Below are 15,905 nucleotides of genomic sequence, written 5' to 3'. Positions count from 1 at the left end.
GATGGTACGTTCCGCACGTGAGCTGGGTGCTGGTCTGGCCGGCGACGCGCGTGCCCTGTGGCCAAACACTGCCCCGAGTGAGAGCAAACTACCAGCGCAGTGGGGCCGGCGCGAGTGTGCGTGCGTGTGTGTGCGTATGTGTGCGAGAGAGCGAGCGCGGTGGTAGGGGGGACCAACTGCTTCACACTTTCAACACTGCACTGAAGAGGGAGAGACTGGAGACGCACGGATCCCCCCAAGATCTCCCAAAGCTACCGTCCCACAGATTATAGAACAGAACCCCAAAAAATCGAAACAGAGGAAAACGGACAGCGATTGAACATGGACGAAGGAATTCCTCATTTGCAAGAGAGACAGTTACTGGAACATAGAGATTTTATAGGGTAAGGTGCACGCACCGTTGCGAATATCTGTCCGGGCTTCAGTTTGATTTTTTTTTTTTTTCTTCTCAAGAAAGTGGTATGGAGCGGGCGAGGGCAGAGCCCCTCCCGAATGGGTGCCTGATGCTGATTTCTGTTTTGCAGACTGGACTATTCCTCTTTGTATATGTGTAAACCCAAAAGGAGCATGAAGCGAGACGATAGCAAGGTAAGAGTAAGTTTCCGATGTTCCCCGTAACCTGCCTAGGTAGTTAATTAGGGCCATTGATTACACAGTGAAGCTGCCCGCAAATATATTCCAGCCCTTGAGCTTCTCCAACTGTGAATTTTAAGTGGTTTGCTGGATACTCTCAGGGGGAGATTAAACATCATACCTGAATTTAAATTGCATTTCAGAACAGTCCAGAGGCAAGAGGTTTCTTGGGCATAGTTTATCGTACAGTATGTTTTTTTTGGGGGGGGGGGGGGAGATATTGTTATAGCCCGTAAATGAATGTTTATCTTTTCTCTCTTCCATGACTCTCATACATTAAGGATACCTATAAATTACCGCATAGATTAATAGAAAAGAAAAGAAGAGACCGAATTAATGAATGCATTGCTCAGCTGAAAGATTTACTGCCTGAACATCTGAAGTTGACAGTAAGATGCACATTTTCCTTCTTTGCTGCTTTCCAAGGGCGTGTTAATAGCCTGGTGCTACTCCCAGAGATATAAGAATAAATGTAAATATCAGATGCCTTACAACTTGTGCTGTATAGAGTTTCCCACAAACTCAGGAGTAGGTGCTCACAACTGAAGGCAAACAATAATTTCTAACCTGTCTTGTGGAAAGCTCAAGAAGTATAGGAATAGTATTTCTTTCAAAGTGTTTACTTAAGTTGCTTTGCTGAAGGGAGAGCCAATCAAGGCAAATGTGTGTTTTTAAGTAACCAAGTGCCCCATTCTCTTTTGCACCAATGCAGACTCTGGGGCATCTGGAGAAAGCAGTAGTATTGGAATTAACTTTGAAACACTTAAAAGCTTTAACAGCCTTAACCGAGCAGCAGCATCAGAAGATAATTGCTTTACAGAATGGTAAGTCAGTTCAGGGAGGCCAATCCACCCTGATGAAGCTGGGCTGCCCACAGAGAAGCAGTGTTAGGACTTTCCCCCCCACCCCCACCTCCTTCCGTGTGCCTACGGGTTCACTCTCATTTGTGAAATTGCTTATACTTTCCCTTTATTGGAAAGTGCCCATTTCCTGAAGCATCCTAGAGGCTTTCAGCAGAACTCAGAGGAATCAGATTCTTTTTTTTTTAAGTGGCGGTTGCACCCTCTCCACTTCGGTTTTTCAGCTGGAAGTAGAACGCCCTCCCCATTCCCCCCGGCACCCTCCCCCCCGCGGCCCGCAACCGGTGGATTATATCTCCCGAATACAGAGGAAAAACCAAGACCACTTTAGTCAGTGCGGGGCTCACGTGATAAGCAGATGTTTTAACGTCGGATGTTTTTGGTGTTTTTTCTTCTTGCCTCCATTCCTCTGTCCCCCACATCCCCCCCTCCACATCCTAGGGGAGCGATCTCTGAAATCGCCCATTCAGTCCGACTTGGATGCGTTCCACTCGGGATTTCAAACATGCGCCAAAGAAGTCTTGCAATACCTCTCCCGGTTTGAGAGCTGGACGCCCAGGGAGCCGCGGTGTGTGCAGCTGATAAACCACTTGCATGCGGTGGCCACCCAGTTCTTGCCCACCCCCCAGCTGTTGACTCAACAGGTCACCCTGAGCAAAGGCACTGGCCCGCCCTCGGCCACCGCCCCCTCCGGATCCAAGGCAGCCCCCTGCCTGGAGCGCCCTGGGCAAAAACTGGAGCCCCTCGCTCACTGCGTGCCGGTCATCCAGCGGACTCAGCCCAGCGCGGAGCTCGCGGCCGAGAACGACACGGACACCGACAGTGGCTATGGAGGCGAGGCCGAGGCCCGGCCGGACCGCGAGAAAGGCAAAGGCGCGGGGACTAGCCGCGTCACCATCAAGCAGGAGCCCCCCGGGGAGGACTCGCCGGCGCCCAAGAGGATGAGGCTGGATTCGGGGGGCGGCGCGGCGGCGGCTGCGGCCGCGCTCCTGGGGCCCGACCCCGCGGCCGCGGCCGCACTCCTAAGACCCGACACCGCCCTGCTCAGCTCGCTGGTGGCGTTCGGCGGAGGCGGGGGCGCGCCCTTCGCGCAGCCCGCCGCAGCCGCGGCTCCCTTCTGCCTGCCCTTCTACTTCCTTTCGCCTTCGGCGGCCGCCGCCTACGTGCAGCCTTTCCTGGACAAGAGCGGCCTGGAGAAGTACCTGTACCCGGCGGCGGCCGCCGCCCCGTTCCCACTGCTGTACCCCGGCATCCACGCCCCGGCCGCCGCCGCGGCCGCCGCTGCCGCCGCCGCTGCCGCCGCCGCCTTCCCCTGCCTGTCGTCGGTGTTGTCGCCCCCTCCCGAGAAGGCGGGCGCCGCCGGCGCGACCCTCCTGCCGCAAGAGGTGGCGCCCCCTGGAGCGCTGCACCCCCCGCACCCGCACGGCCGCACCCACCTGCCCTTCGCTGGTACCCGCGAGCACGGGAACCCGGAGAGCTCTGCTCAGGAAGACCCCTCACAGCCAGGAAAAGAAACCCCCTGAATCCTTGCGCTCCTTTCTTAGAAGGGACGAAAGTTCACGCGGAATAATAATATTAATAAGTTAAAACACCCTTAACGTTTTTAAGGGAAGTGTAATAGATGCACGCCAGGCTTAAAAAAAAAACAAACAAAAAAAACAAACAGGTGTTTTGTGTACATTTGGAGTTCCTGTTTTGCTCATCTTTCACCACCCCGCCCTCCACACACCAGCTGTAAAAGAACCTCTGCACTAGATATTCTTTTTTTAAAGAACTCCCCCAAATAAGGTCTTGCCTTCCTTTAGGCTGTGCTCCATTATCTATTAAAGTATAGAACCTAATTCTCCAGGAAGTCAGAAGGGTCTGCTCTGTGGGTGAGCCAACTGAGCCAGGGTGGGGGAATGGAGGCCGAGGAGTTGACATTGAACAGCAGGGTTATCTGTCCATGACTCAAAGCTGTCCTGCCTGCTTCAGGAGGCTTTCCGCAAACAGAATGATCTTTCAGAATTGAATTTACTCTTCAGTATTTTGTAATGTTCAGCTTTTTAAAAGACACTTTCCAAGAGCAAGAGGAGAGGATACAGTCGCTCACGTTGCAACCTATTCTGAAGTGGTTTGAATGATATCCCTTAGTAACTTGCACTTGTTTTAACAGACACGGAGTTGGGCCATTGTCTGAGCAAAGTCAGGGAAGTAGATGAGCGAGGAAGGCCAGAATCATACTTAGTACATTTGCTGGCACTTTAAGAAATTGACCATAATTGACTCATCTTAATTATACATATATATATGCATACATATAGAGAGCATCTATTCCCACCCTGCCATTATTTAATCCATATGTTCCTAAATTTTTATAATCTTGCTGTTAAAAAAAAAAAAAAAAAAAGAATGTGCACTGAACTTAAAAACAAAAAGTCCAAAATGATTTGTCCTATATTCTGTTAAATCACAGACATGGAAGAAAGCATTAAACTACTCAATTTTGATTGGAAATGCTCTGAAGATTGGAATGAAGCCCTGTGAGGCCTTCCTATCTTCAAGTCTGTGTATTTTCTGGAGACCAAACCAGATACCAGATAATCACAAAGAAAGCTTTTTTAATAAGGCTTAAACCAAGACCTTGTCTAGATATTTTTAGTTTGTTGCCAAGGTAGCACTGTGAGAAATCTCACTTGAATGTTATGTAAGGGGTGAGACACAACAGTCTATGAGTGAAGAAAATATCTGGATCTTTCAGTCAGTTTGGTGCATTTGCTGCTGCTGTTGCTACTGTTTGCCTCAAACGCTGTGTTTAAACAACGTTAATCTCTTAGCCTACAAGGTGGCTCTTTATGTACATAGTTGTTAATACATCCAATTAATGATGTCTGACATGCTATTTTTGTAGGGAGAAAATATGTGCTAATGATATTTTGAGTTAAAATATCTTTGGGAGGATTTGCTGAAAAGTTGCACTTTTGTTACAATGCTTATGCTTGGTACAAGCTTATGCTGTCTTAAATTATTTTAAAAAATAAATACTGTCTGCAAGAAACCAGCTGGTTTAGAAAAGTTTAGTTTGTGAAGATAAAATAGAAGTTATCTTTATATTCTAGTATTTTCAGCACTCCATAAATTCTATTACCTAAATATTACCATACACTATTTTGTGATCTGAAAATTCTTACCAAGGAATAAAAACTTTAATATACGATATGAGATTGTCTAATAATTAAAAGGACATGATAGATGTTTGGTTAGTTTTAAGATGCCTATGAATATAGGGATAAAAGTGATTCAGGTTCCCAGATATACAACTTGATATCACAAGTTTCCAATCTCTTGGAAGCCAACAGGCTCTGGCTGTGTTTACCTGCTTGTTCCCAATGTATCTTAATGAAAAGTGCAAAAGGAATCACTACCAATCATTTGAGTAGTTTGTTTATGTTAGACCCAATTTGCTAATGTTTTTATGGTTGATGAGTTTTTTCTCACTTTTCATCTTTGACACCAGATAGCCTCTGTTTTTTTTAAGTATATTTTATTGATTATATTGTTAAAATAGTTCCAATTTTTTCCCCCTTTGCTCCCCTCTGCCCAGCACCCTCCCTCCCCCAGCTATCCCACCCCCCCTTAGTTCATGTCCATGGGTCGTGCATGTAAGTTCCTCGGCTTCACTCTTTACTATGTTAGTCTTTTTTAAAATTAATTAATTTTTTATAACATTAAAAAATAACAATTCCCCCCTCTCTGACTTAAGACCCTTTATAATCTTATAAAGGACCATGGGTGAAGGTCTCGTGCTCCTCTAGCTGCTTCAAGCTGGACATAATTGTCGTCCTACCAGATAGCCTCTGTTTTTAAGATCTGGTGTGTTTCTCCTTTACCGGGTCCAGTATAAATATGCTACCACTTAGGGGGAGCTAAGTTTCTCAGTATACTTTAGCTCCTTAACCTTTTTTAACTTAATTCCCTTGTGGGACTTCATCATGGAATTCAAAGAACAGAAATCATTTCTAGACTTCTCTCGAATTTATAATTGAATTTGTGATTTGATACAAGCTGTGTGAAGAAATGTCAATTTTTAGTTCAATAATGTTCTTCACAAACCCCTTGATTTATGAAAGGTATTGAAATAATAGTCAAAATTTATAAGATGTAGAAAAAGTGCTCCCTCTGCTGTTTTAATGGCAACAGAACTGCAAGTCATAGAAAGTGGAGCCAGAAGGAACTTCAGAGATTGGCTTGTCCAGCTCCCTGCATTTTATAATACGAGGGAAATGAAGGCCAGAGCTATCAAATATCTCCCTAAGGTCACACACCTACCTGGAGCCAGCATTAAAGGCCAGATACATTGTACCCCAAGTCAGTCTACTACCCACTACTGCATACATCTTGAACCAAGTAAACTGAATTTGGGCAGAGTTCATGAAATGTCATGAATAGACCACAGAAAGAAAGGAAATAAAAATTAACATTAGAAATCAGAGGACAATAAAATGTTCTAGCATTTGTATCATTTTGGTATAATACAAAACTTTGGGTTGGACCAGGTTTTATAGGTTAGTTTAATCCAAATGCCTATATACTGACCTGGTTGTAAGATAAAGTTAGGACAGAACTGCAAAATAATATTGTACCAGAAAAATTTTGTTTTGGTCATTGATTTATTTTAATAAATTAAATGACTGGAATCATTATAATTCACTAAGGAGAGTTCTATGCCTCCAGTGGTGAAACTTTAGCCAAAATTCTTTGTAGTATATGTGATTTTTCAATTTAAGACAAACATGAATCTTGAGGCAATAATGCTTTTTACATATTATACCAATCAACTTTACACTTATTTCTCAGCAAGTTTTATATTGAATTGATAAATGGCCTTTTCCCCCCAGAAGACCTAAACATATTTTTAAGGCACTAGAAACTACAATTTAATAGCTATTTAAAGTATAACTGAAGTTTTAGTTCCTATCATCATGAAAACTTTTTCACTTAGTTCTCGATTGCTGACAGTACAGGCCATAACTTTGGTTATTATCCATCACCTGAGATTTGTTCAAGTGTAAGTAAAAGAAGCCTCAAACCTGTTTCTGTCTATGTCACAGTTCAATTCTGAACTTCTCCATGGGAGGTGATTGGCAATTGAGATTCTTGAACAGAACCCTATGAATGAATGAAGACTGTGATAATGCCAAAAGCTAGCTGTACTATTGTGATAATACTTTGCTTCAGATAGTAATCTGATGTGTTTCATTACACAAAAAAATCTGTTGGCCCCTCAGATCAATATATTTAGGCCCTCCCATTGTTCTGTGTTGTTTTAAGTTCAAAATGGACATACAGTACTTGCTAAAGTCCAGTGAAGTTTCTAGTTTTTCATAGAATTTAATAGCGGATTGACATGGAAAATCATCACATATTTTCTGTGATTAAGATGGGATTTATCCTTAAAAAAAAAAAGCATGCGCAGCATGCGCTATACAGATATACTCTTAGAAAGGACTTGGACATTTGTCTTAAAATCGGGTTTCTTGCACTTGTTCAGAGAATCCACATTGAACACTCCAAACAAATGTAAAACTATACCTTTTTAAAAGTTGATATTTAAAAATTCTCATTTCAGTGATGCCTAATTTATCTGGCTTCAGGGAATGATTCATGCCCGATGAAGCACTGGTTCAGAACACTGAACTTTCTATGTTCAAGTGCCAACATTGTTTACCTTTTTTTTAGTGGAAAGCCTACTGAAATATAGGTTCGCATGTCCTCTACGATATGTTACACATCTTAGGAAAAAAAACAACTCTATCCATAGTTAACCTTTCTCAGTAATTCAGAGTCATTATTATAAACATCACTTTTGTACTACACATGTCATCTGGGAGTGTTGGCACCTGCATTAACCTCTTTTTGAGTTCTCCTATCTGCTTTTTATAGGTTTTTCAGTCTTTATTCATGGTCAGGCTGCCAGCTGTAACTTCTTGATGTGTCAGAGAGCCTGCCTGTAACTCTTACCTAATTTGCGAATTACCTCTGACTTCCTGTGGCCTGAGAAACCATTTAACCAAAACTATACCCATTTAAAATGTGTCTACAATGAGAACACATAGGCTCTAACAGAGCACCTGTTGGGCACTTCTCTAAATTGCATGAACTTGTAGAATCAGTGATATGCTTCTCCTTCCATCCTTTTTTTCTTCGTTTATTTTAACGTTTACATTCTTAGCAATCTTCCATAGCAGAACACTATGCAAAAACACTCAAATACTTTATATATTTTTGATCATTTTATTACATAAAAAAGCAGCTTACTCGTTGTTTATTACACAAGTAACCACAAAATAAAGGAGTTTATATTCCAGAAACAAACTATTTGATTTGATGAACACTTCTTTCAGGTGGATAGGAAGGGGAATAGGAGTCATTAATGAAAACTGATTCATCACTTTGCCTTAGCGATGACCCTGGACCATGCTTCTGGTTGTAATCTCTACCTCTGGGTTTTGAACATCTTGGTTGGCAGGTCCAGCAAAAGGATTCTGGCGAACTGGCAGGGAGGATATGTAGGCTCAGATGCTGCCTCTGAATTTAGACTCACTGGCAAGTCTCTGGTGAGAGGTTTCAGACTCCCCCTTGATTGCAACACTCCTTTTCTCCTTGAGTTTGTAAATTAAATAAAGAGTGGGTGTGGGTATACAGATATTTGTTTGCTCCTACTGTAAGAGGTTTGCTGTGGTAAGAGTTGAAGAATCAAAGATAAATAATCTCAGAGGATCTCAAAGTCTAGTGGAGGTTGACAGACCCACACTAAAATGAATTATAATGAAGCATGATAAGTACCTATGCAAGGGTGAATACAGTACTTGGGAGTGAGGGTTGCTAACCTCATCTGGGCAGGTCAGAGAAGGCCTTGAGAAGTAGGTGGGTTTCACAGAATAAACAAGTGAGTGAATCCATGGAACTCTCTCCAAGGAGAAGGCTCTGGCATACTCTTGTCCTTTGCTAAGAACCAGGACAGTTTAAGTGATTATATTTTACTTGAGATCTAAGCAAGGATTTCCTAACTTTTCAGTCTTTAGAACTTGACTCTCAGTCACCATCATCTTCTCCTGAGGATCTATCTGAACCATATACTGAAAGTAAGGGGTCATGGTATTTCCTACTGCAAAGAATATAGCATTCATAGCATGGTAATATCTAATACAGTAGGGGGAGAAAAACAAAACCGGTATCTCAAAAGCCACTTTGTCTCGCCTCATCTATCTGACAAAAGAAATTAAGGGTGACTTCTTTCCCTTCTATAAGCAGAATAACATGATGATAAATGGTCTACACTCACTACCCAAAGGGAGGGGTTTTTTAAGGGAAGGGCGTGTGAAGAGACATCCTAGATCTAGAGAAAGAAGGAATCCTGAGATCTGTTTTTCAGAACCTATTAGAAGAAGCTAAGGCAAGCAACTAGACAAAGGTCACAAAGCTCAGTAAGTAGCAGAACCAGGACTGGAACCAGATTTTTTGGTTCTGAGTCCACTCCACTGCTCTTTATATTATACTATTGCCCCATAGTAGTAGTCATGAGGAGGGGGCAGCCTGAGGTTTTCTCATGGAATGAGGAGGTGAGCTAGTCCATGCGAAGTCCTAAAGGGCAAAATATCCTTTGTCAGTGGATAAGGAAAGATTATCAAGGTAATAGCCTTTCTAAATTATGGCTTAGACTCTAATAACTAAGCATGTAATAATTATGATAGAGAAATTTCCAAGGCAACAATTTCCAAGGTCCCCTACAAAGAACTGTACAATTTTATTGTTTCTTCTGTTTGGAGACATCCAGAAATGTGCCTTCCTTGGTTTGGGAGTTCCCTCATGATCTGGTGAGCTGCCTGCTTCTGTCTGTAGCCCTCTCACCTCTGTTGTTCCCATTGAACTCTAAAGGTTTGCCATGAAAGAAGGAATCAAAGCAAATAATGAAGCTGGACAGAAGGAACCTTTAGAATTGAGGAAGTAAGAAAGAAGGCGATTTGTTACAGCTTTTATATGGAATATTTTTAGGGTGTTGTAAAGTTAGCTATAGTTTCCATTTGAAGCCGTTTACATGGGGTATGCACACTTGTATACATAGAATATCAAATGCTTCACAACGGATGTATTGAGTATCTGCTACATAACTCTTTAATAAACTTCGTTTCCATATTGCAGCTTTATGAGTTCCACACTGTTTTGAAAATTAGTTTTAATAGGGAAACTTCAGCCTGGAACCAATTCCTGAAGATCTGTTACATAGAGTAGTAAGAAAAATCTCTATAAAATGACATTTTAAAGGAACCGGCTTCGGTTTCTGTGATCCCTTAAGCAGGGCTTGGTTTTCAAGCACATCATTTCGAATAGGCTCGTCTGCAAAGCTAGAACTTAGCCTTGTGATCCGCATATGACCAAACAGGTGAAGAACTATGACAGCGTGCCCGCACCCTGGAGAGATCTGCAGACACAAGTGGGCGGGATAAAGGATCTATTTCTGAGCAATGTGCATGAAACCTACTCATTTAAAAACCGGTAAACCAACCCTAGCTCCTTAAATGGCACTTCCAGCGCTGCGTGGTGGGGGAATTAAAGCCGAGGGGAATAATGTCATCAGTTTTGAGATCTTCAAAGAGCTTCAGGACTGGAAAGAGAGAGAAGCATTCTTAGGTTGCCTAGCGATAAATCTACCCGTGATATCATTCTCAGGGAGGCCGGACACCCCCTCCTGTCCCTTCCTCTCCCGACTTCCCTTCCTCCCTCCCTACCGACTTCTCCCTCCCACGCCCGGGTTCAAAGTACAGCCGCGTCGGGTGAGGGAGCCAGAACCGGACGCAGCGATGTCACGCGCGCCCGCACATGCTGGGCGCACGCTGCGTGGCACGTGAGAGGGGGCGGGGCGGGGGCGAGGAGGTGTCGGCTACAGGCCTAACGCGCGTGCGTGCTGGCCCCTGCGCTCGTTAGGCGCGGGCGTTGGGGAAGCGGGGGGTGTAGGGAAAGGGGGGCGCGGGGAAGGGCGGGCCGCAGAGAGGCAGGGCAGCCAAGTAGAAGGTGGCAGAGCGGAGTGCCGGGCGGCCGGGTGGGGACGAGGACGCGCCCTCCGGACAGCTGCGCCACACCCTGTCCCGCTGCGTCTAAGCGGGCCGGCCCTAGATAGTCATTCCTCCCGAATTAAAGCTGGCTCTGACTTGAGACTCCTCGAACCAGTCTGACACAGCAGTTTCTGAGACCTCCGGGGCGCGGGTTAGTGGAAGGTCGACAGCCGTCCCGGGCGGGCCACGGGGCGGGAACCTCTCCAAGCCCGGGCCAGCCCTGGCTGGGGGAAGTGACAGTTCGGACGGGGGGTGCCAGGCTGTGATACAGCCGCGGCGCCAGGATGCGGGCCAGACCCCCTGTCTGGGTCCCTGGACCACTTGCTGGATTTCTGATCATTTTCCCGTGGCTGTGGGTTGAAATGGGGAGACTGTGCAAGAGCAAAAGAGGTTGAAGTACAGGCTTGTGGAGGCATTGCATCTTTCATTGGTCTCAGTTTTGCAAGTTGAATTCCCACTAATTATGCACTAGGGGATTTGTTTAATTGTGATACAATATATTGGGACTTACTGTGCAAGGTGTAAAGTAAAAGAAATTATTTAATGGCACTAATGGATTCTGCATGGTGCTGTAAAGTGAAAAAAATTAATTTAGTCAGGCTGAGGGATAGATCTTTTAAGATATGTTTTCAAAAAATATTTACAAACACCTTAGGGAAAAACATGGTCACGTCTTAGAGTAACTTTTTGAAGTGATCACTTTTTTTTGTGTGTGTAACACTTCTGGAATGGTGCATGTTTATAAACTAAGATGAGTAGGTGGAATTTGGAGTTCATGATGCCCTTTAGGTAACTGAGTATACCCAGCCCTGTTACAAAAGTAGGGAAGCACCACAACCCCCTACACATACGGTTTTGGTCATGTGACGGAAAGTGATCTCCCACATTGCCAGTAATATTTACACAGGTCAGGTGCCAGAATTTGCTAACATAGAGTGCTTGTAACCTCCCCAATCTAAAGGGTACAGTGAGTGCCACCCTGGAGACAGACTGCTTATAAGCTAACAAACATTGACAAAATGCAAGACAAATTTATTGCTGTTTTTTTGTTTGCCTTTTAATGATATGTATGCATACTGTCCTATGATTGAGTTTGAATAACACTCCCTTACACTCCTAATGTTAGGTTGTTTACATGAGACAGCTTAGCTATTAATAATATTCTGAAAGTGGAAAAAGCAAAGATAGACTTCAGACATTCAATCAGCAAATATATATTGAGTTCTTACTACGTCCCAGGCATTGCAGATACAGACAAATTCATCACCCATCAGGGTGCTTAAAACTTGTAATAACACCTCACAAGTTCCCAAGCATTTGCCAACCAGTTATTTATGTCAACTAGTGATCCTATCCCTCTGCACTGGATTTTTTCAATCAGTGTACATGAAGAATGCCAGGTGAAAGGACTGAATCTCCAGTCCCATCAGTTGCCACACTCCCCTCTCCCTTCCCTTCACCTCTTTGGAGCCAGCAAGCCTCCCTGCTGGCCTTCTAGTAGGAGAGGTTTGATCCTTTCCCAGAATAGTTGTACTTGCTCATCCAGTTATCTGCAACACTCAACCCCCAGATGTCTGGATAGCTGATTCCGAACCCCCAAGCCCCAACCCCTTTTTAAGGTCTCTGCTCATATGCCACTTCTTCAAAGAAGCCCTCCCTGAGCAGCCCATAGGCAATATATAAAATAGCTGCCATGACATCATTATTTTTACTTGGTTTTGTTTTTCTTCATAGCAGGTATCACAGACATTGTGTATATTGATGTATATATATATGTACGCACATAAGTAAATAACCTGTTTACTGCTTGTGTCTATCACTAGGATGAACCTAGACTTTGTTTTGCGCATTGTTGTTTGTCCACTGCTAAGAATGGTACCTGGCAATAAATAAATAAGTAAGCATGTGTCAATGATCAATAAATATTTGCTGGATGAATAAGTGACTATCTCTGGCAAGCACTTCAGCTTGATTACCTCACCAAAGACAACAGCACACAACCTCTCAAATCATCCCCTTCCGAATTATAAATCTGTTTCCTCAACATGGGTCACCTGCTATGTTCTAGGCACTATGTGGCATAAAGATGTCAACAGTGGTAGGGAGACAAAGGCAGTTAACTCCTATACCTGCAAATGGGAGAAGACTTAGGGTGATCTGGAGAGTCAATGAATTTTATTGGCACAGTAAAATTATAGATACAATACTTAAGCATTAATAGAGATCCCCCTGACAGTCCAAATGATTGCAACTTATGTTAAAAAAAAAAAAATTGCTCACTTACGTACCTTCTTTAACATTTAAAATTAAAGATTCTGATCATTCCCTATCTCCTGAGTCAGAAAGAACAAGCAGATAGTAGCCTTGTAGGAGAAGAAGTGAGTTTCAAAACAGGTTGAAACTCAGTTGCCAGATGGCCCCTCAACCTGTGTGGAACTGAATGGGATCCTCTGAATGGGACCCATAATGTGATACACAACAAATGTAACTAAGGCTTGATGATGCCAGATGATTCAGCTCTTTGCTGGCTCTGTCAAGTGTGGTAAACTTTGCCCTTAGTCAATAATTTTCTTCAAGGCAAGAACCAATATCTATTTATCAGTGTATCCTCAGCACATAGCACAATGCCTGGTACACAGTAAGCACTCAGTCCATGGGTGTTGAAATCCAAGCCCTCCTCTTCACTCTGTAGTCATTGTCATAGTTCCCAGCTGTATCATCTCTCACCTGAATTATTGTAAGAATCTGTTAAGTGGTCTTTGTTCAGTCTTTCTCTCCCCATGCACTGGCAATGCTGCCGGCACAATTAGCCTTCTAGTATACTAAAGAATAGAGACTCCCCATGACACGAAGAAGGCATGAAGGCTTAAACTTTTCCTTCGAGTGTCACCTTCTTTCTCCTCTCTCCCTTCTCCTATTTCCCCCAACCAGAAGATGGGCATCTAATGCCCTAGTTGCACTGAACATCCACAGTTGCCTGAATATGCTTTACACTTTCAAATGTTTGTCTTCCGGTGAAATAACTCCATTTGGAGGCCTCCTACTCATCCTATGAAACTCAGCTCAAATTACATCTGCTTTGTGAAAACTTCCAAGGCTATCTTCGTCAAAACTTAACCTCACCTACTTCTTTGCTTTGTGTTCTGTTAGCCCTTTCTGTAAATCTCCACTAGGGTGTTTAACATCTTAGTCCACAGAAGTTCATGTGCAAGAAGTGATGTGTGTCCTTATTTTCTCTCATTAAGTCTAATTTCAAGCTGCCTCTCCAAGGGCTGGTGGAAAATAATCTCAATCACTATATACTTTCCCACTGCAACCCCCTTTTGGATTTTGCAAGAACCTGGAATGATGCCAGGATAGTGAGGAAAGGACCCCTTCATTCTTATATTGTCCCAGATAATTATCATAGTCCAAGTCTGCTGCTTGTTATCCTGCCTCCTCTTCTGCTTTCTGGGTAGGAATCTTGCTGAGGCTAGAAGATCCAGGCCTTAGGGCTTTGGGTTCCCATTCCCCTCTGGGCCTTTGTCACACCTGAGGAATTGCAGACCTATGTATGGCCCACTGACTTATTGCTTCTCTATTCTTTTCTCCTAACATAAGCTTCACCTTTAGAGAGGATTGCAGGGACCAGGCAGTTAACCTAAATGAGTGATTTTGACTAAGTGTGAGATCGCAGAGAATGGTAAGGACCACAGTGAACTAGAAGTTGTGCCTCCTTAAAAGGGGCAGATGTTACTCACCTCCAGCTCATTGTAGCCAGGTGAAAATGTAGCCTGGTATTACCAGGCCATCTGATTTTTCCAGGAGAGGCTGAAATCTAGATTCTAACGTGAAATCTGTTTTCAAAAGGTTGACAACCAGTTTTTAAAGCTTCAAAATACTATTCACTAAAATGAAGATATCTGTAAGTCAGCATGGAGAAGGCCACTTTGAGACCTCAACTTTGAAGGAGAAGAAAAGAAAGTCCTGGCAGGGGGTTTCCTTCAAGCATTTAGTCCAAAACTTCACTGATGCAGGTAGGCCTGAAGTCCTTGAAAATGGATGGAAGGGAAAATGCAGTGAGAACAGATACAGATTAATGTCTCAATAAATTATCCTGTCACACTAGGACTCTTCATGTTGTATTGTAATTAACTGTGTCTCTCCCACCTGGACACCCAAATCCCACTGCTACTCCAACTGGCACCACTTCCAGTCTCTCCTTGGCCCTCTGCTGTGTGTTAGACTGTTTACTTGCTCTTAGCTCCTTCTCAGGTTTCTTTTATGACTCTTCCAGACCTCTCTCTTCCAGTTACCTCAAGACTTCTGCTTATCTCCAGACTCCTCGCTCTTAGGAAAATCTCTGCTTTATCAAGAGAACTCAGCCCACTGGGCAGAATCTCCCTGACTCTCTACCCTTCCTACCTACCTCCTCCCACCCCATCATGTCCCCTCCTCCTGCTTCAGAGAGAAAGGTCACCTTCCTGTTCAGAGCCAATTCTTCTATCTGTGCCATTGATAATGTATTAAAACTATAAAAACTCCACTATTCTTTCTATGGAGTGAGTCTAAATCTCTGTTAAGGAGGCTCTGTTATTCATTCATCATTGTATTCCTAAGGTATAGTATACTGCACAATAAACATTTATTGAATAAATGCCTTCTTTTATCTGTGGGCTATACCACAGTTCTTAAAATCTTTTCTAGAGACATGAGACAGGAGTTGACACCTGATGCTTCGTATGTTATTGATCTAGAGAGAGTAGTTTCCCCTGACTCTAAGCATGGGCTAAATTTGGAGGAGATAATCCAGGAGGGAATGTAGCTGGCAGGTGAGGGAGTTTCTCCTGGGTCAGGTTGGTGCCATCCAGCTGTGAGTTCGCTGTATTAATACCTCCTATCTGTGGTCTCTGATTACTGTTGGTGAGGCTGGCCTTTGGCACTTGCTGAGAGGAGCCAGAGGGAAGCCTCTATAACCAAGGTGTCACATTGCTCTCTGTCCCATCAGGTTCTACCCAAAGACATCAGCAGATAGGCTCTTGGAAAAAGACACATAAATGCCAAGCCCTTTTACTCCTTGTATGTTTCAAGACATTTTTCTCTTCTCTTTCTTCTAATTTTTAAACTTTTAATATTTTTATATTTTGATGACATTTTTAATCTACATAAAGTACCTAATTATATTAATTTTTAATTCTATTCTCATGTTTTAAATAAGTATCTCTTATTCTGTTGTATATCTTCCTTATAACCTGGTTGGCTTTCAATAGTTACTTAATTTGAATTTTATCTGTTAAAATTATTTCATAACTAACTTCATTTTGATTTTAACAAGTTATCT

At 43.3% G+C, this 15,905-nt stretch overlaps 1 protein-coding gene across 1 annotated transcript; it reads left to right on the top strand.

Moving 5' to 3' along the window:
- Nucleotides 1-3,911, top strand: BHLHE41 (basic helix-loop-helix family member e41). Its single transcript, XM_090272938.1, has 5 exons — nucleotides 1-383; nucleotides 525-588; nucleotides 915-1,022; nucleotides 1,346-1,457; nucleotides 1,935-3,911. The coding sequence occupies exons 1-5, from the start codon at nucleotides 322-324 to the stop codon at nucleotides 3,014-3,016; spliced, it is 1,428 nt and encodes a 475-aa protein (XP_090129064.1). The 5' UTR covers nucleotides 1-321; the 3' UTR covers nucleotides 3,017-3,911.
- Nucleotides 3,912-15,905: the final 11,994 nt, after the last annotated feature.

This window comes from Furipterus horrens, unplaced genomic scaffold (assembly GCF_987537825.1).
Source record: "Furipterus horrens unplaced genomic scaffold, mFurHor1.1.pri manual_scaffold_4, whole genome shotgun sequence".
Classification (NCBI taxonomy): Eukaryota; Metazoa; Chordata; class Mammalia; order Chiroptera; family Furipteridae; genus Furipterus; species Furipterus horrens.
The sequence above is the reverse complement of the archived record's forward strand: the minus strand, read 5'-3'. Positions and strand labels throughout refer to the sequence as shown.

Bases quoted from the DNA above. Each gene is read 5' to 3' on its own strand.
- BHLHE41 (XM_090272938.1), top strand. From the start codon at position 322: ATGGACGAAGGAATTCCTCATTTGCAAGAGAGACAGTTACTGGAACAT. The intron at 384-524 runs GTAAGGTGCACG...TCTGTTTTGCAG, and splicing joins GAACATAGAGATTTTATAGG to ACTGGACTATTCCTCTTTGT. The intron at 589-914 runs GTAAGAGTAAGT...TCATACATTAAG, and splicing joins TGAAGCGAGACGATAGCAAG to GATACCTATAAATTACCGCA.